This window comes from Alligator mississippiensis, chromosome 5 (genome assembly GCF_030867095.1).
Source record: "Alligator mississippiensis isolate rAllMis1 chromosome 5, rAllMis1, whole genome shotgun sequence".
NCBI lineage: Eukaryota > Metazoa > Chordata > Crocodylia > Alligatoridae > Alligator > Alligator mississippiensis.
In genome coordinates this window covers 143961931-143983571 of record NC_081828.1, presented here as the reverse complement: position 1 = coordinate 143983571, position 21641 = coordinate 143961931, and the positions used below count along the sequence as shown (strand labels likewise).

Genomic DNA, 21641 nt, shown 5'->3' with positions numbered 1-21641 from the left:
CATGTGCATGAAATATCATCATGTGTAAAATCCATATGCAATATCAAACAAAAAGGGCATGAAAAAATAACAATAGAAAGCTCAGTATTGTGAAATTGTTAATTTAACCTGTTGTCTTACTGTTTTTCTACTCTGGTAGAGATCACTGTGGTGCTGACAGCAGCAGTCAACTTTGTGTTAAGCAGGAATCCTAAAATCAAATATTTTGAAACACAATTTTGGCATCCTATTGAAACTAAGAGAAAAGGACTGTAGCAGGACTTGAAAAATTTGTGTCATGTATTAGCCAGATTAATACATTCTTGTTCAATGTTAACAGAATTCTTGTCTGTGTAAATTACAGATTTCTCAAAATAAAACTATCAAGGCAATATTTTATGAATGATTTTGTTTTCTTAAGTGGTATCCATTTAGTTCTTTTCCCAAAGTTTCTATAGTACAAAAAAAAAAAAAATCCAAACTCCCTGAAATGGATGCATCCTTAAGGATTAGTTGCTTTTCATTTCTGGCTCGTGCATCAAGATGAGTAACACTGCTCACTGGTAATCTATACGGACTCAGGCTAAATGGAGCTGAGCATTTATCCCAACAGGAATTCCCAGACAAGAAGATTTCGACTTCATTTATGGTTTATAGGAAATAACTTAAAATATGACAAAAGAAAGCATTAGTTTTTCTTCACAAGCAATCACATGGGATCTTTATGCTGCTTGAACTTGCCTCTGAGTCAATAGGTCAAACATTAAAGAGCATTATACTTTCCCAAAAAATCTCTTCAAAGTCTCTAATATACTCCCAATGCTGATAATTTAGTCCCCTTGATATTAACTGGTTTCTCTCAAATGTGAGTGTGGACAGTTAAATAGTAGCTCTTTGGATAGTACACAGAGAAACCCGAAATATCTTTTTATAGCGAAACAAACATTTTCTATTGATCTACAGACAGGGAAAATATATACATCAAATTAGCCCTTTGTAGATTGCATGGGGCCATCTGCCTCTATCTTAAGTTTCCTCAATGGAGTCTACAAATCTACAAAGGTAAATAAATAGAAAACAAAATATGTAATGTATGGAGAAGTGTGGTGATACAGGTGCACATTTTTAAAAAGGGCCAAATCTTGAAAGCTAAGGCCACATCTTGTACTGTTGCCATCAATGGGAGTTTTGCCATTGACTTTATTCAGGATGGGATGAAGAACAAACACTATTGCTCTTACAGGGTGCCATAGAATTTTCTCTGGTGACTTTTTCAAAGTCTATGCAGAGGCAAGGGTGTAGAGGCAGCCAACATGGATTATGTGACATTTTCCTATGAGCCACCCAAATGCAACTTAAAAAAAATATGGGAGCAGCTCTGACTCATACTGTGAAGATGCCTTGGCCAAAACACAGCTTTCCCATGTTCCTTGCATCTGGAACACCCCATGCTATGCCAATGAATGGGTATCTAGTGCAAGCTGCAGCTTCCAGATATTCTCTAGTAAACATCTCCAGCTGCTTTAGTTTGCACCACTAAGGGTTAAAAGAATCCATCCAGTGGATGGGTGCAAGACTCCACTTGCCTGTAGCAAGCTGATAGATTGTGGCCAAAGATGAATTTGTGGAGTGGAGAATTAGGCTACAAATAGATGTCACATTTGTCCCTGGATAAACCATTTTCTCCTGGGACAAAATGAAGTCATTCAGATGTCCACATCTGTTGTCCTAGGATAAATTGTAAAAAGGTTCCTGGAATAAGAAGTACTAATAGTTTATCTTGGGACATTTTAAAGTGCATCTGAACAGTTACCTTGGGATTACATCACTGAATCAATTGCACAACAGTGGCAGTGTGTTCTGTCTCTCACTAAAAACCTGACTGGGAGGGCTATGTGTATACATAGCAATCCCGGGTTATTTCTGTTCTCAGACAAATACAGATATAACTGATCAAGGAACAAATGCAGTATCTGATCCTAGTCTTATTTTCACAATTACTAATTGTAATGCGTCATCTCAGTAATCTAACAGTAACAACAGAAATACCTGTTGTTGAAAGCAAGAAGATTACCTAGCAGTTTTATAGGTGAGTTTCTTAGGGCTCTTATACACATGCAGGGAGCCTGCTCCAATGTGCTGAAAATCCAGTACATCAGAGCAGACTCAATTAATTAATTGAGTCTGCTGGAGCACAGAAATCGAAGCACTCTGGCAGCCTTCCCTGTCACGTGTATCAGCATCCCCATGCGTGTCTGTGCTGAAAAAATGGTGGCAGGCTGTTTGAAATCAAACATGTTTGATGAGCTTTACTTCAAATCACCCTGCCACCATTTTTTTAGTACAGGGATGCTGATGCGCGTGACACGCTGGCATTTTTAATTAACACAGCTCACTAATTAAAGTGCCCTATGTGGCATCCTGGAGCACATGTAAAAATGCCCCTAATTATTTACTTTAAAACAGTGGTTTTCAACTTTTTTCATTTGTGGACCCCTGAAAAGTTTCAAGTGGAGGTGCAGAACCTTTTGAATTGTAAGTGTGGGTATTTACATACTTTTGATTGATCATCAAAGTATGATCTTTCACAGACCACAGGTTGAAAACCACTGCTCTAAAACACCCAGTAATTTCAATGTAAAGCTATATTGAGGTTCTGTAATTTCTGTATTTCAATTTATGTTTGGATGAAACCTAGTCCATGCTAGGATGGAAGTTGTAATACGGTGTGACTTCTTTATGGTTTCTGTATGCTTTTATTTGGGGGGTCTATTATTACTTTCTGAACACCCTCAGCGCCCTTTAAATAGTTTTTGACCGACACGTAAGATACATAGGTGCTATTAAACAGAAACTATTTCAAATCAGTGGCATCCAGTGATACAATGTGTGTATGTATAAAATTTTTAAGAGCAACCTAACTCTGAATTCCATTAATTTTAAAGGATATTTGCATATTAGGTATCGGATTAAACTAATTCTGTTTCACTAGCGTCAGATAATAGTACTTTTTATTATTACATACTTTGATGCTGTGTACTTTGTAAATAAAATTCAACACACAAACAGCTTGTGTGGAATGGGTAGTATGCAACATCCAAATGACTTCAGTCAAACAGTACATGATAAGAGTTGCTTGCAACTGTTCCCTTGACTTTGTGATGTGGGTAAAGGACTTTTGTTGTTGTCTGCTTATCAGTAAGAATGTACTTTGTGAAACAGAAGTCAATCAAAGTGCCATTAACCTGGTATAATCTAAAGCAAAATAAACATATTTGATGCGATAATATGTGTTTTACACTAACAGCAAAGTTAAGTAGGACATAGTCGGAGGCAGACTAAAATAAGTAGGTAAAATTTTTAGACTTAGATTGGAATTTATTTATCAAACCAGCCATTTGCTACCAGGTCACATTGGCCATTAGTGTGCTTCAAAAGGTGCATATTCTACAAAACTATATAGTATTTGTAGAATATTTTATGGTTTTTCTTCCAACGGTCTGCAGCAGAAATGTTCAACTTCCAGTTCATGGGCCAGATCTGGCCTATGAGGCCACGTCATCCAGCCTGCGGGTTTCTCCACACATCCAAAAATTTGGCAGCAGGGGAGTGGTGGCTATCAAATTGCTGATTTAATTTAATTGCTGTCAAATTTCCAGAGCTCCGAGGAGCTCCATGGATGGAATGACATGGTCCTGTTCACAAGATAATGCTGGCATCTAACCAGAGCTGGTGCATGGGGTTGGGGCAATGCCTGGCCAGATCTAGTGTGTTGGGGTTAGGATAGCACCAAGCTGGACATGGCACATCGGGTCAGGATGGTATAAGCAGCCAGGCTAGCATACCAGATCACATCTGTAGACTGACCCCATACCACTCATCTGGCCCAGAGGACCAGAAGGTTGAGCTCCACTGGTGTGGAGGAGTGAATTGATTACTACAGGAACTGTAACTCTGATGACTACATAGTTAGCAAATGACATACCATCTAATAAGTTAGCAAAACATTTTAAAAACCATTCTGACTTTGAACTTGGAGACAACAGAACTCCCTCCAAATTGAAGTGACATGGTAACTTTGCTTAGTGTAAGTTAGCATTCCGACTGCAGCCTAGTGGGCAAATTAGAAAACACTCTTTTTTTTTTTTTTTTTTTTAGGAACGCTGTAAAATAGAAGTTTGTATCAGTCTGATCTATAAGTTCCAAAAGTTTGAAGAATACTTTCAACACCATTCTATGCTAGTTCTAGTTGGCTGATGACAATATTCTGCATGCAATAAAAGGAGCTACCCGCCACAGATTTGATGCAATGCTCCAAAAGCACAGCTCGTAAGAGCTCCCATGTTTGCAACATAATATGAGGGCAAATCAAATCAGCATTGGAAAATGATATGAATAATGGAAGATGCTGAAACAAATCTGGACAGATAGTTCACTTCCAGCAATATATAAATTCAGCAAATGCTGTGCTTTTTCTTGAGCAAACTTAAACCAGGTACAGACATTGTACTTAGTGTGCAGAGAGCATGCAGAAAGCACTCTACAGCCATAATCAGACAGTCAGGGCGCACAGAGTACTGTAAAAATGGCAGATCCCACTCTAAGAGGACCCTGGATGGATGTGGTATCAGACTGCAGCACTGCAGGTTAGAGTGCTGTATTGAACATGTATACCATATCCCATCATGACTCACGTTAGGTCGCATTCTAGACCCCTAATCTAGACCTCTACCAGGCTCATTGCATGCATAGCTAATTGGAACCTCTGAGAATTGTCCATTTCTTGCAGTTTTATTTCTTGGGCTTTAAAATTCCTTTACTAGATTTCACTTTCTTGGCACCAGAGATTAGAGATCTTGACACTGGTATTTCTGAACCATGATGCCAGTCTGTTGTTAATTTTGTTCTCAAGATCCATTCATTTTTAGCAAGTAGAAATGCAATCTTTACAGATGCAAGTAGTTGCCAATGAGGACACAACCTTAGTTTCTCTGTTCCTGTCTTAAATGCAGTCTGTCAATGTGAATAACTGCACATACCCACTTCACTAATACTGTTCTGTGAACAGATGACTTCCATTCCACATAAGTCTGTATCCTACAATTTGCATGGAGAAACTGGGTATCGAATGTGACTGTTAATCACGTAGTGACCTGAAGCAGTGAACTCTGTCCTGGTGTCCTTGTTAAATGTCTGTCCAGGTGAAACAGCAGAAGTCTAAGATTATATTTTCCATGTTTGTAACAGCAGCCAATTTAAACAAATCCTAGGTATGAGGTTTTTTTGAGATAGGAAAATTGTTGTACACAATTTTAGTCAGATCATGGCCAGCTGTGAGCCAGCCTGGTGGTGGGGAGAAAGGGCTCTCTGTCCTTGCCCTAGACCTCGCAATGGGCCACCCTCATCTCCAAGCTGTGCTCCCTCCTACCCCATCACAAATCACCCCACAGACCTAATGCAGAACCCAAAACAACCCCGACCTAATGGGCACAGACCTGTGGGAGCCCAGCCCAGGCACCGACAAACCCTCCCAGGGAGCCCCAGAGCCAGGCACCCTGCCATCTGGATCCCAGCATGGTCCCTCCTCTGAGTAGGAGCTGGGTGGCAGGGGCCAGGAGAGCAGCACTGAAACTTCATGGAGCCAATCCTGTGGCCTCCATGGCTCAGACACAGCTGGCAGGTACCTGGTCCATGTGCATCTGGTGTCCTGAAAGGTTTTTTGGCTACTTCAAGACCATGTGGGGCATGGCCACTTGCCTCCATGGTGGATGTCAAGGACCCTTGAAATTTACAGCCTTGGCAGGATGTGGGACATTGCCAGAAACAGAGGATGTCTGCTGGAAGCCCCTGGACATTTTGAAATTGTAGAGGTCCTTCCAACCATCCATCTGCTGTTCCAGCCTTCCATCCACTCTGTTTCAGCCAGACAGTCGCCCACCTATAGACACCAAGATGCCACAGGCACTGCTATAGACCATTGGATGAACCTGACCCATCGCCTGCCACCTGCCAGTTCTGCCCAAAACTAGGACCTCAGGGAGGTAAAGGATTTCACTGCCATCTGGGGTGAGGAGGAGATCCAGTACCAGCTCCAGGAAGGCCACCGCATCAGAGATATCTTCAAGTGCATCACCCAGCAGATGCAGGCATGGGGCCACAACAGGAAGTAGTCACTGTGCCTCACCAAGACCACAATGATGAAGAGGCAGTATCACTGTGTTTTTGATGCTAATAAGAGGTCCAGGTGCTGGAGCCAGAGCATGCCATTCAATGGGGACCTATCCTACTTCCTTACCAAGAACACATCCGTCAACACTGCCCTCACCTGTGATGACATGGATGGGCTGGAGGAGTCACTGGCAGGGACCCTGCTGGAAGAGGTAGGGGCACATGGAGGCCCCAGGACACCCTTCCTTGCACAGGGGCCATGGCTGTTCTGGAGCCAGTCCTCTAACACCTTTGTAGAACCCTCACCAGAAGCATGGAGCACTGCCCTATCAGGTCCAGTGACTGCTGCACCAGTACAACCCACAGCACCCATGGCTAGCCCTCCCAACACGTCTCCTTATGAGTCAAGCACCAAGCGAAGACACCGTGCAACCCAGGATAGTAAGGTTTGCCCCAGCTCCACATGACCAGGATGGGGACCTAGGTCCCTTGGGAAATGTAGAGCCACTAGGGGGAGAGCGGGGGAGAGGAAGGGAGAGCAGGGGGAACTTCAGCCATTACAGGCTATAAAGAAATCATCCTCAGTCTGCCTCACTTCTGTAAGAGATACAGCCCAACCCCCTCTGTCTCCTCTTCACACTGCCTGGTAGCTTAGGCAGCCAAGCCTAGTTACCTAGTGGACTGGATTGTATAAATTCCTTTTGTCCTGAGTTTCCCTGCTAAGGGACCTACTGGAGCAGTTTTGTGACTCTGGTCTCTCTACCTGAGGATACTGACAACTTTTAAAAGGATTGGTCTGCATCCAATACTGCCTGTTTCTGGTTGGGACTTAGTGATGAGATGACAAAAGTTATAAAAGAGGGTCACTTCATTTTGGAGGTGATCAGTCATCTTTGGGACCCTGAAACTAGCAATAAACCTCCAGAGCTCCATTGGCCTCTGGATGAATATGTCAGTAATTTACTTGAAATTTAGCCAATAATTTAGGATTAATTAAGTGAACTAAACATGTATCAAAAGGGCCAACAAGTTTTGCTCAAGTAGGTTTTCTTTCAGTTTTCTGTTTTGTATCCCTTCCTCACTCTCTCCCTCTTTGATCAATCAAGCTATCTATTATAGCACGCCTTGCTGTCAATGCTTATGAGGGTGAGATTACCGTTTAAAGTCCCCTTCACTTTGTTGGCTAAGGTGGGCATGGCTTTTTACTTTCCTCCCATACAGGAGGCTACTTGTGAATGCTTTAGGCTAAAAGAAGCACCCCAAAATACGGTGGGCTAAGCACCCCCAACATCAACAGTGTCTGTGTACTTCTGGCTGTACAAAGCCCTAACAAAGACCACGGCCCAGGTGGTGGCTGCAGTTACCCCAGGCTTGCAGGTGTACTTAAGGAAGGGGGTTGGCTGGACATAGATGCCCCAGGGAAGACACCCAAAGCATTGTTTTTGGTCAGGTAAAGTGAGGCGGGTGTCTCGTTGCAGGAGTGCCCCCTACTGGTCCTCCACACAGGCCATCCCCATGGTCACAGCTCTGTCTCAGGCCATTGTTTGGAGGAGACGACCTGTGCCCCAGTGGAGTGGAGAGTCACAGAGCCAAGATAGAGAGTTTATGCACAGAATCCTGAACCACTTGGGGTCACAGTGCTTGCTGACTGGCACCAGCACTGGCTCCCATGGAAAGCCTGTAGTCATCCTGGGCAAGAGTGGTGGGACAGGCTACTGCCTAGCCCCCCACAGTGCCATCAGAGAAAATGCCCCATTCCAGGGAATCTTCCTTGCATCTCAAGGGGATAACCAAGGATGGCAGATGTGGGGAAACTCTCCCCGCCACATGCTAACTGGTAGGTCCTGGTGGGGGGGGGGGGGAGAGAGCGGCGAGGAGGAGCCTGGAGGAGAGAAGCGGTGCATGGGAGCCACTGACCTATGATCCAAGGAGACAGAAATGTTCCCAGCAGGGCTCATTTTGAGGAGCGTCAGTGTGTGAAGGGAGTGACACTGGGCTGCCTGAGACCTGATGCCAGGGCCATCAGGGGCACTGCCCCCATTCCAAGCCCAATTCACTAACTCTGGCCACTGGTGGTGGCCCTATATGAACTGGCTCTCCAAGCTGTTCCAGGCCAGTCTGGAAGGGGCACAGGAATATTCAGAACTGTGGGGAGAGTATGGCCCACCAGCCCACTGGGCCAGGCTGTTACTGAGACAGCTTCTGGCAACAGATCCTGCAAGCCATACCTTGTATGCCCACCAGCTAGGAGGCCTGGGGGGACCTCCTCTGCTCCCCATGGCCCCACTCCTGGCCTAGGTCCTGCTGAAAGGGATTGGCACAACTTTGGCAGGTATAGGCAGCCCCCAGGCTTGGGTCAGCTGCCTGACATGAGCCCCAGGTGTGGGCCAAGGGTTCATGGTCCTCAAAGGGGGAGACATAGCCCTGGAAGTGGCAGCTGAGGGCCCAGAGAGAGCCAGGAATCCATGACATCTGCTGTAGTGATGCCTTCTACTCTGCAGCCTCCCACCCTGGCCTAGCAGCCAACTCCCACCCTGCAGCTCTCTGAGACAGACATTGGGTTTGGGGTCACACACCTGTCCAGCTCCTACATGGAGAAGTCCCTGCTCTTTGCTCTGGACCCTGAAAGAGGGTGCCAGGTCAAAAGCCTCCTGCCCTGTGCCTCACTCCATCCAAGATTTCATGTGTGTTGAGTTTAGCCCCTATAACATTCCCCCTGCCCCACCTCCTTCCCATTTTCTGCCATAACCTCCCCTTCCAGGTTCTTTTGCCTCTTTCTCAAATCCCCCCCACTCCCCTCCAAAGGTTTGCTGGTTTGTGTTAATTGTGTTAATTTCTGCCACAGGCCACGTGCAACATATTTTCTTTGTTTATTAAACACATGAAAAGTTTGGCAGCTGCAAATTTTTATTAAACTGAGGCACAAATCTTCCTTGTGCTGCTTTCCTCCACACCTCAGTCATTGCCCCTGAGGGGGCTTTTGAAGAGGGGAAGGGGAATGGTGTCTGGGCAGCCTGGGTTCGGGTAGCACTGCCAATGATGCAGGGCCAGAGGAGCCTGGGGTAGGAAACCTAGGGCCTGGTGCAATGGTAAGGGGATTTCAAGTCCTATTCATCTGGGGATGATTCCTGGTCCATGAGGGTGTGGATATAGTAGGCCAGGGCTTTGTGGATCCAGACAGCCTACCATTGTGTGGGGCTGGGTCCATCAAAATTGCTGGGGGGCTCACCCTCTCCCCCATCCCTGTGCCATGTGTGCCCACGGTGCCAAGCCTGGTCCATGTGCCATGCCTCCTCAGCCCTGGTCTTGCACATGTTGTGGAGGCCACACATGGCAGCGATCAGTCACATCTGGTTGTCCTTGTCCACCTCAAAGCCTGCCTTAGTGCCTTGAGGTGGCTGAAGGTGCTGAATTTCTCCTTTCTGTGGTCAAGCTACCCCCCATAGGACTTCATCAGCCAGGGTTGCGGGGGGATAGGCTGGGTTCCCAACAAGGACTGGGGGATGATGATGTTACTGATGATGCATTCAGGAACCCTGGGGACATAGCACCTGCTTTCTTTCAGCCCAGGGAGCAGGAGTGGGCCTCATCCTCATCAGCTGTGTGAAAGTTGGCAGCCCAGTCCAGGATGCTTGGAGGGCACAGGGTGCGCTGGCTGGCTGGTGGCTTGTGGCCATGAGGACACATGCCATGGCAAACCACTGCCACATTAGGTCCAGGTGGGTGGCCGTGATGTCCCTCAGCCTCCAGTGAGACTCGCACAGTAGGACCTGCCACACCTCTTGGGTTCCCCTGCTTAGGCGCAAGTGACAGAACACCATGACTGGGTACACATGGGCCACAACATGGAAGCATGTGCAAGTCATCATGACAAAGGGTTGGGAGTGTGGTGGCTTATTCCCAGCAGCCAATCAGGGGTGAGTTGTCTGTTCAGCACTGTTTGAGAATCTTCAGTAGCCCAGGGAGCCCAGGGGACATGCTGGGAGGTATGTGAGAGCTCTCCCTACCTGTTGGCCTTGGTCAGTAGGGGCAGGCTCTGAGGCTTCCCTCCACCAAAGGGCCAATATCTGTTCTATTTGGTCCCAACCTCACCTTGGGCACTTAAAGTAAAGTTTGAAACTTAGAGTGCTTCCATGTCAGGCTTCTTGAACACCTGTACTTAGCCTTCATTAAAAGAAATCTGAGTACAGCTTACATAATAAAGCAGAGTAGTCTGGAATTTTGCAGTGAGGGGACTTCCTTATGTATAAACTGTGAACTCTTTTTAAATATCATGTTTTTCATTAATACCGCACTTATAAATAATACTGCACTATAAAGCTAATCAAAATATTGTTGCAAATAACACACCTAAATATTTTTGCCCTTTTTCTATTTACAGGTCATGATTTTTATGAATGTGCTTGTTTACAGTTGCTTAACAAATCCAAGAGAACAAATTTTCACCCAGGACTTGTCTGTGAACAAGCCATCTTGCTATGCATATTCATGGTTCATTGTTTGCACAGTGTGATTGGTTATATAAATCAGATAGTGTTTTTCTATTTCTCTGCCTGGATGATCCACTATGAACTTTATAGACAGGAAGAGTCTTATTTAAGTTCATAATTGTTCAAGTCTATTCATGCAAGTAATAAGAAGATATATAAAATTAGCAAGAGAGCACTTTTGTTGTGAATTCTTGTGAGTATTCTTGGCATGTTTGTGTTCATTGCTGTTCTGATTTCTGAGAACGTTCTTGCCATTAAAAATGTGCCTATTGAAATGCAAGTAAAATGGATTGTGAGCTCTGGCAAAGTGGGCGAGTTAAATCTATATGCCTTGCTTTTACTGCTGTTATGGTCCCAAGTACAGTGCTAATACTATTTTAAGCCTAAGTGGTTTGAATTATTATTGTAGTATTTTTATAAGGGAAGTTTTAATTTAAAAGTAACTGGGCCCCCTATCATCTGGTATAAATCAAATAGCTCCATTGATTTCTTTGGAGCTATGCTGATTTACATAAGGTGAGGTCCCAACCCATAATCCTTAAATAGAAGCCAAAGTTGATAGATATATATGCAAAAATGTTTCCAGCCATGCCTGCTTTCAGATTGCCATGCTGTGGACACTGATCATAGCATTCATTTAACTTTTAGTTGATTTGTGAAGGAAAATTGAGGACAGTTAATATCTTAAAGGGGAAATTGAAGATTGTTATGAGAAGAATGTAGCAGATTTGCATATAATCTCTGGTACAGCATATATTATTATTGCTAGAATGTTAATACTGAGGTCAAAATTTTAGATTTGCCCCCATAAAGTTGGGTGGCTAGACCAACAGACACCTAAATTACTGACCTGATTTTTGAGGCCTTGTGACATCATTCAGGGGTTGTGGCTTATCCTGTCTAGAATCAGAACCATTGTATTTATAATAGGGTTTGCAGGACCTATTATTTGTGCATCAAGTTTGAAAATGCTGGCCTTAACTCCAGTTTGGGAAAATAGTAGGAAAAAAGAAAATGCATAAATGGAAAAATGACAAAAACTGTAATTCATATTCGTTGTAAAAGATTGCAAGTTTCAGATCACTCTCCAGATACCTGAAAGATTTGGTTTATATTTTAAATACTCCAGGAACTGTTCATAATCTGCAGCATCAAAAAATGTAAATATTGAACAAGAAGAAATTTTGAACATGAGCTGATCTTAGTTTTGAATCCAGTTTTCTTTTAACTATAATATCTTTTATTAGACCAACTGTTTGGTTGGGAAATATGTTAGGCAAGCTTTTGGGCACAAAGTATGGGTCTCTCCAAACTATATTGTTAGTCTAATAAAAGGTCTCACAAAATATCCTTGCTGCTTGCGTAATTCTTGGACCATCTCAGCTACAATACTACCACCCTATTTAGTCTAGATTGGAATAGTCTGTATTGTTTGTAGCTCTGAGGAGGAAACTGAAACTCTAGTCACTACAGTTTTCAAAACTGTAGCTAGAAATGGAAAATTTGTGGTATGACTTTGTTGAAAAGGGCCACAAAATCCATTTGGCAGTTGTGGCCCAACACCCTTTGGGGCACGTGGTATAGAAGGGTTGAAGCTACTGCTCTGATCTATAGGCTGAATCAGGGGTGGCCAACAAATGGCATGGGCATCTTCTGTTTGTAACAGGCAACAGTTTGGGGAGTGGGCAGGCAGCAGAGTGGTGGATAGGCTGTGCTTACGGACGGGTATCATCTACCTATATGTGTTGTGATTTCACGGGAAAATGAAACCTGAATTCAGAACCAAAAACATGAAAGATAAAAGTGATTTTAAGGCTGATTTGTAATTGGTATTGAACAGTATCAGCCTACATGTGAAGATAATGGAAGCCTCTCATTATTAGAGGACAACACTATATCATCCATAAAGATAAAAACTGAACGTGTGCGTTATTTTGAGTGACACCAAAGCAGATATTGCAATATATTCTCAGGGACACCGAAATTAATTTGAAAGACATAAAGATCAGCTCCTCTTAAATAGTCACTGGTGAGTCACTCCCTTGTGCAAACTGTTCCAAGGAGTTATGATGGATGGCTAATAAGCAAAAGTAATGTACACTATTCCTGAATAAATCAATTTGAGTTTACTTAGACTTCAGGAAGGCCTTCGATACGATATCCCACCCCATACTGGTGAACAAGTTAAGAGGCTGTGATGTGGATGACTGCACAGTCTGGTGGGTGGTGAATTGGCTAGAGGGTCGCACCCAAAGAGTCGTGGTAGATGGGTCGGTCTCGACCTGGAAGGGTGTGGGTGGTGGGGTCCCGCAGGGTTCGGTCCTTGGACCGATACTCTTTAATGTCTTCATCAGCGACTTGGACGAGGGAGTCAAATGTACTCTGTCCAAGTTTGCAGATGACACAAAGCTATGGGGAGAAGTGGACACGCCGGAGGGCAGGGAACAGCTGCAGGCAGACCTGGATAGGTTGGACAAGTGGGCTGAAAACAACAGGATGCAGTTCAACAAGGAGAAATGCAAAGTGCTGCACCTAGGGAGGAAAAATGTCCAGCACACCTACAGCCTAGGGAATGACCTGCTGGGTGGCACAGAGGTGGAAAGGGATCTTGGAGTCCTAGTGGACTCCAAGATGAACATGAGCCGGCAGTGTGACGAAGCCATCAGAAAAGCCAATGGCACTTTATCGTTCATCAGCAGATGCATGACAAATAGGTCCAAGGAGGTGATACTTCCCCTCTATAGGGCGTTGGTCAGACCGCAGTTGGAGTACTGCGTGCAATTCTGGGCGCCACACTTCAAGAAGGATGCGGATAACCTGGAGAGGGTCCAGAGAAGGGCAACTCGTATGGTCAAGGGCCTGCAGACCAAGCCCTACGAGGAGAGATTAGAGAAACTGGACCTTTTCAGCCTCCGCAAGAGAAGGTTGAGAGGCGACCTTGTGGCTGCCTATAAGTTCATCACGGGGGCACAGAAGGGAATTGGTGAGGATTTATTCACCAAGGCACCCCCGGGGGTTACAAGAAACAATGGCCACAAGCTAGCAGAGAGCAGATTTAGACTGGACATTAGGAAGAACTTCTTCACAGTTCGAGTGGCCAAGGTCTGGAACGGGCTCCCAAGGGAGGTGGTGCTCTCCCCTACCCTGGGGGTCTTCAAGAGGAGGTTAGACGAGTATCTAGCTGGGGTCATCTAGACCCAGCACTCTCTCCTGCTTATGCAGGGGGTCGAACTTGATGATCTATTGAGGTCCCTTCCGACCCTAACATCTATGAATCTATAAGGTGAAATCAAGTCCACTGAAGAGAGCCAGTTCCAGGCTTTTTACATTGCTTTTGCCATAGATGTGGCTATCTCACAACTATGCAACTGGATAGAGGTGCCACTTCAGTCTTCTGCAGTATGAAAGAAGGTTTTATGTTTACCAGAATAATCTAGCATGGAGGAAACTGGTGGAGATATCAAAGGATAAGGGCCACAAAATCCTTGTGGCAGTAGTGCCCCAACACCCTTTGGGGCAGGTGGTATAGAAAGATTGCAGCTACCACTTTGATCTGTAGGCTGAATCATAGGTGGCCAATAAATGGCATAGGCAGCCTCTGTTTGTAACACACAACAGACTGGGGAGTGGGCAGGTAGCACAGTGGCGGATAGGGAAGGAAGCAGAAACAGAGCAGCACATTGGACAGGGAGCACAAGATGGGGAACAGAAAGCAGAGAAGCAGATTAGCCAGGGGAAGGGGATCACAGTGGCACTTGGGGAGGGGACGGTGCTAATTTCTAGCATTCCTACCAAAAAGGCTAGCCTTCACAGAGCAAAACAGTGGCTACCTTGTAGGTATGTAGGAAGCACTTTTCACCCTCCTTCTTCTTCTCCCTCAATATTTATGCTTCACTTGCATGATAGTGCTAACTCATTTGTTGTATATGGGAAACACATTTCTGAAGCATTTTGTTTTTACAACATAGAAGTCCCAAACTCCTCGCTTTGCAAATGGGGCAGATCTTTACCAGGCCAATTCAGAATTGGATAAAATGGCAAATCATTGTAAAAAAACAAATAGGATTTTATTGTCCCAAACTTGGAAATCTGCTTTCAAAAGTATTATGCACAAATCTAAAAGAATTAAATGAATTAAAAATACTCCTGTGCCAGGTGTCCTACTCTTCCTGGAGCAGTGGGTTTGGGTGTGATTTTTTTCTGCTGATGGGGGAATCAGTTGTAAAATGGTTTAGATCCTTGATGCCCCTAGGATCTGGGGGAGTGCTTGGGATTCTGGTTGTGAATTAGGTTCATCCTATCAATAAATATGAACATTTTGAAAAAAAAATCTTTTTTCAAGCTAAAATGATGCATGTACCTTTTATGATTTAATAATACTGTTTATTTCTCTCCTTATCATACTGAACAAATATGTGATAGGTAAATCAAGGTCATGGAGCAAACTTTTTAGGTAGGAGTTTATTCCCATTTCAAGTTTAGCTAAATATTGCAACGGCATTACTGTAGTCCTTCACTCCCATCAGATTCAAAACATAATGTAAGCTTTATCCTTTCGTTTTCTTGTCTTTTAACTTTTCAGCCAGTTTACTTTTCAGCAGTTTGACTGACCTTTTTGCATTTTATGTTTTTTCTGGTCTACATTTTACTTAAATATTTATTTATAAAGTTTACTGTGATAGTTACACGAAAATGTTCCCGTTTTATTTTGTTTTTATGTATTTTGGTTTTAAACAAATGGCAGACATTTCAAACTGCTCCAAGGATTGAAATATTACAGGTAACTCTAGTCTACTTGTGCATCTGGGGGGACAGCGGAACTAAGAAGATGAAATGCATTTTCTACCAGTATTGCCAAACCCAGGCATTCAAAACACACAAGTCAGAACCTCTTCATTGTGAGATGGGGTTAAAATTTTACTGTAGTTAGTATTACATTTGTCAATCTTTAGGGTTCATATTTTCAAGACTTTTCCCCCCAGCTCTAAAGGATAGACATCCCAAAGAAAGAAAGAAACTGAGGTTCTTACTTAACGACCTGACCTTGGAGCTAAGGTTGTAAGAGAAACATGGAGCTTTGTGAGCATTGTACAGGACACTGTACATGACAATAACATTTTTATAGAACCTGACTTTGAAATACATACTCTTGAATATTCTCACTGGTAATGTCAGTCTAAGTGTCATATTTGCCCAATCAAAGTGTAAATATGAGACCTCTATGTCCAGTCAAAAAAGGTGGAAGTTTGAGTTTCAAATACTGCATGGTCAAAGCACAAATCATAATTAAAGCTTGTTGGGAAATTTTCTGCCAACACTGTTTTTCACTGAATAATCGTAAAGATAGATAAATGCATAGAAATGTTATGTGGAAAATGGTCTCTGTTTTCAAGAAACCTTACTGAGAGTAAAATGATTGCAAACATTGCACATGCTGGAATGTGCGTCTCTGCATAAAACAGTTGAATGTTTCTGAACAGTGAACACATTTTTGAAAATCATGTTCTGTTCACAGTCAGTTTGCTAAATTAGGCTGCAGTCCTGATAACACTGGTGCATACGAGTAATTTTCTACAAATGAGTAGTTCCATTGAGTTCAGTATGACTACTCATGTACGCAGACTTAAGCACATGCATGAAGGTAGGCAGGATTGAGGACTTAATTTGGCAAATAAGTTGTCAGCTGTGAAGAGCTTGCATAGCTCTTCTTTTAACCCTGTAATAAATTCTTGGCTCAGAATAATTTTGAGTATTCACTGCTTCTGGATATCTGAGGTTACAAGCTGTTCTCTTAAAACACTGGGTCTAATTGAGGCTGTTTCTTTTATTTTGTCTTAGCAACAAGAGCAAGACCCTACAAATCTATACATCTCAAATTTACCGATTTCTATGGATGAGCAGGAACTGGAGAACATGCTGAAACCCTTTGGACATGTCATTTCCACCAGAATATTAAGAGATGCTAATGGAGTCAGCAGAGGAGTCGGCTTTGCCAGGTGAAACACTTGCTTTATTTGATTTATGCTTTTTTTCTGGCGTCAGCTTTGGCCCTTTACAGATGCTGTCTTCTCTAAAGCCATATAGCTAAGAATATGCAAAGCAGTAAAGAGACCTCAGCTTTATCAGATTGTATTGCCTGTAGTTTCCACTGATATGAAGCATACCAATGTAAAAGGAAAAGGCAATCAGGACTCACAGTAGAGATGATATCTTTTATTAGACCAACAAGATTTTTGCAAAGGAAGTTTGTTTCACTGGTCTAAAATTTGTTCATTATGCTTTATATGTGTGGGTGTACTCCTTGCAGTGTGTGTGTGTGTGTGTGTGTGTGTGTGTAAATGAACATAAAAATTGCAAAGAATATTGAGCTGTCCATGGAGTATCAAGCTTAGATAATAATAAATGTCCTATAGCCAAAAGCATACATGTAGTGAAAAAGGAATGCAGCAGTTTAGCAAAAATTTCATAATGGGGAAAGTTAAATTTATAAGCAAAAAGATCAGAGGGAGGAAGTGCATCTGAATACCTGGAAGCCCCAAGGATTGTGTGCCTGTCAGAGGAAGACAGGAGGACTATTTTCATTTAAGAAACCCTGGCTGAATAATTTGATTCATTAGAAAGATAGAACCCACCTTATTGTACTTTGTGGCATTGTAAGACAAGAAAGAAGTTTCCATTTTAACTATAGGGAAATGTTTGCAGAGGGCTCAATCAGTGAAGAACAGTGGTAAACCGAATAGGTTCTTGACAAAAAAATAAGGAACGAAGAAGTGCATACAAAGGTGTAGGAAAGGAAAGTGGGGGAAAAAAATCCACTTGATATCAATTTATGCTGTAAATAATTGAATCTTCTGTTTCAAAAGAAAAGCAAAAATCACTCTGCTTTACAGAACATTTATGATACTGTACTTTTGAAGACCAGGCAGAATGATGACTGTTATCTCATGAATTTCCCTGCAATACATTGTATCTTGGTATATCATGGCACTTCTCACAGTGCCACAGCACTGTTGAGTAAAATGGGGTGGCTGTGTGATAGAGGCAGCTTGCAAGATAACTGAACTTGTAATGTTACCTTTGTCCTTGATATAAAAGATCATCATACACAAGGAAATGTTAAGATAATACTGTCTGAATTCAAAAGCTATTAGACAGAGCATTCAGGCTGAAGGATGACACATCATTCTTTCTGCAGTCTCTCATTTAATAGTGTTAGTTTGACTTAACCAAAAAAAAAAGCTAAATATAGATCAGTGTAATTAGATGATAAACCTACATTTTAAAAGTTGGCCGTGTTCTTGGTAATGTGTGTGATTAATTAAAAAAACAAACCCTATATCAGTGCAATGAAGGTTATAGGGTTAAGCACATGAGAACAGGAAGGCTGAAATCACTGCTTCATTGAAGTCCATTACAAAATTCACATCGAGTTGAATGAGGCCATGACTTCTTACAAAATGCATAAAAGGCAAAAAAAAGCTGAATCTTAACTCTGCCTTTGTACTGCTAACAATTCCAATACAAACTTTAATTACATGATCACATGATCTTTCTCTCATAACAAAGCACTATTCAGGGTCTTTCATGTATAAATGTGTCTCTGTATATAGATGAATTAATCTGTTGTTGCTTAGAAGTAGGGTGACCATACATCCCGGTTTGGCCAGGACAATTCTGGATTTCATAGGCTGGTCCTGGCTGGTTGGTCAGAAGTACCAGAGGAAATGCAGGGGCACGGGCACAGTCTGGCAGGGAGGTGGAGCAGTATGGTAGTCTGGGCAGCTCCACTTCCCCACCAGATTACATCTACACCTGCACCGGCTCTGCTATGGCCTGCAGCAGCACTGCTGACTTAGGTGGTGGGAGGAGGGGTGTGTCCCAGCTTTCCCAGATTTCCTTAAAAGTAATGTGGTCTCCCTACTTAGAAGCATGCTAGGTGCACCTATCACCTCATAATATATGCACACAGTAGATATGTATAAATTTAGGACAAAACAAGGTGTCAGTTTTACTTGTAAGTAGTGTCCATGGTCCTCATGCTTGTGAGTTACTGTAAGGCGTCCTAAAGCTGATTTAGCTGGAAAGATTGCTTCTGTCTAGGGGAATGTCTGGGTGACATGAAGCCATCATGGTGCCTCCCATGCTGTTTCTGTCCTCTGATTTACCAGGGCACAAAGCTGAGGAAAGCAATTTAGCCAGGAGATCTGGCGATTCCCAACTGACCAGGGAAAAATAAACATAGCTTAAAATTTCATCCATTTTCTTCAGCTAGGGCTGGTGATCTTGGTCTTTATGTATTTGTATACAAGGTATTTATTTTGTTAGCCAGCTCTATGACTGTAAAGTTGCATAATTGTAGAGTTGTTATATGTGTTGCAGTTACATGCCAGAAATGTAGTTGAAGTGGTTTACTTTGCATCCACTGAAATGACTGGTCTTCTGGCAGTTTTGAAGATTGACATAACAGTCATTTTTAATTAAGCCCCCAGAGGTATAATTATTATACTATGATACTCAAACTTCTAATAAAAAAAAAATGTTTTAGGTTCTGTCCAAAGAAGTCGATAATCAGAAGAAGTATTTTTAAGCCATAGTTTTGCTTCCTTGATTGAATGCAAATTACTGGATCTCTTGCTTACATAATGTTTTCTATGCTGTGCATCTATGATGCTGAAAAGGACAGAAATAGCCCAGGAAGCACCATGATAGTCAGAAAATTTGCTCAGAAAGCACCCAGAAGTAAAAATGTATACTAATCAGTTATTGATTGCTTTTCTTTGTAACTGTTTAAGTTTAACATGGCTGCTGCATTGTATTATAGGTGGCAATTTAATGTGTTTTGGGTCAGATTTAATACAGTACTATCTGGCTACATGTAAAGATAATCTGTGCCTAATTTATGCATCTGTACAACTATAAATACTTTGTTTAAGGTAGAAAAATATATTCCTGCACTTTTGTTTACCTTGAAAGCACCTGAACAGATTGTCCTAAAACTTCCCATAAAGTTCCATTGCAGCTTGACTGAGGCTGTCTACACATATTCAAATAATCTGTGATAATTCTCTCAGGTTTGTTTTTATGATAGAGAAACTAACCCAGCGCCACATGTACAGACATTCAAATGCTGAGGCCCTGAAGAGTGGAGAGTTTGCAGTGCTAACACTGTTCAGCCAGGGGGTTCCTGTATACACCTCTGTGTGTGCTCTGCAGGCTTCCTTAATCTGCCTGTCAACAGATGGTAGCAATGCATAGGGCAGCCCTGATTGGCTAGCTCAGACTGCCCATGGTCAGTGTGTGTTGTCAGCATGTACAGACATTCACTGTCCCAGGAGAAGCTCTCCTGGAAGTGATTTAACCATGGTTGTTCCCAGGTTATTTTGTCTCTTGGAGCAACCATTTTTACTCTGGGAGAAAAAACCTGAACTTCTCATGGTTTCTCCTCCCAGGAGAAAGAGAATGTCTGTATGAGGCCAAGTGTGCACAGTTATACCCTCAAGGGATATTTTGTGAGGAAAGTTATAAGCAAGGAGACAGAAGAGCTTTAAAACTGTAGCTGTGGCTCCATAAAAGTTATTTCCACTGATAATGAATCAGTAAACCTTTTAGGCATCCTGGACAGTGCTATATACTTCAAGAATAGTGATTCCTGGTTCTAGACTCTCCAACAGACCAGGGTTGTGATTCTCCCATTTTTGTAATTCTGTAGGAAGGGGGGGGAGGGGTGGCCATAGCCTTTGGAACCCAGGAAGTAATACATCCTATAACTTGAAAAATTGAATTTTTATTAAAAGATACATTTCTAAACCTCAGACTTGAGGACATTGATCAGAAGACATTATAAGGCCTTAGAAACTAGAAACCAAAGGAAAAGATCCCCAAATCAATGGGAAATGATATTTTTAAAATATACCACTATTTTAAAGCTAAATTTATGATCTTTACTGGATTCTAATCCAGGATTTTTATACACTTGAAACTGGAAATTTTATTCATCAGAGAAGAGATAGGAATAGAAGGAGAGAGAGAAAGAGAGGGTGGGTCCATGAGAGAGAAGTTGTTGTTTGGACAGTTAAAAGCATGGAGTAAAAATGTTAATGGTGTCTGGAAATGAATGGATAGGTAGTGGGATTGCATAAAGTTGAGATTAATGTAACATTAGAATTTAAACACATATGGAAGAAACCACACTCTGCGGGCATCTGTGGACCTAGCTCCAAGTACTTATAAATACATACAGTAATTACGGCAGAAAGGATGAAGTTGTGATATGGACAGGTGACATCAATTCAGTGCTCTATGACCAAATAGTGGTAAGCATAATTAAAGATATATACAAAAGGATATGTGAAAAAAAAGAGTTTAGAATCAAAGATGATGCCACACTGGAAGCCAAACAAAATCTGTTACAGAAAGCGATTGAGAAGATCCAGTTATTTCCGGATGGTTTTGATAACTTGGGCCCTGACTCCAGACCCCTGACTTGGCCTGTGACTTGGATTGTGCCTCTGGAATTCCGGATCACTTCCCCCACCCAACCTGGATTTGACTCCCCCAGCTCCTGTCTCTTGCCCTTCCTTGGAGGCCTACTGCTCCAGACTACTTACAACCCAGTTCTTACACACTCAGATGTGAAATCCTGATCCCATTGGATCAAAAAAGAACCTAAAATTGAGTCCTAAAACTATTGTATGAAAACACTGGATACTTTTGTTAAATAGTTGCTCCTCGACTAAGATCATTTTATTTCTCATGTAAATAATATGAAGCTTTGCTTTTTTAAAAGTCATGTTTAAATGTTCTACACTATAGATTGAACACCATATCAAGCTTTTTAAAGGTCCTTTTGAATCGTAAAGTATAAAAACAGTGTTAGAAACCACTAACTTTTTTATTTTATTTGCTGTTTGTAACTTAAAATGACCTTGCAAGATTCATCCCCCCCCTCCCCAAGTGATATTTCACAGCAAATTCATAAGCCTCTAAAAACAAAATTTATGATGG

At 42.4% G+C, this 21641-nt stretch overlaps 1 protein-coding gene across 11 annotated transcripts in view; it reads left to right on the top strand.

Moving 5' to 3' along the window:
- Nucleotides 1-21641, top strand: part of RBMS3 (RNA binding motif single stranded interacting protein 3) — a 1095516-nt gene that overhangs the window by 822475 nt on the left and 251400 nt on the right. For all 11 annotated transcript variants that reach the window (XR_009462585.1, XM_059728828.1, XM_059728829.1 and 8 more), the window contains one exon: nt 16476-16633. Coding sequence is in view for 10 of the 11 variants with exons in the window: in XM_059728828.1 (XP_059584811.1) it covers nt 16476-16633 (158 nt within the window). In the remaining variant the exon portion in view is untranslated. The remainder of the gene's footprint in view (nt 1-16475; nt 16634-21641) is intronic.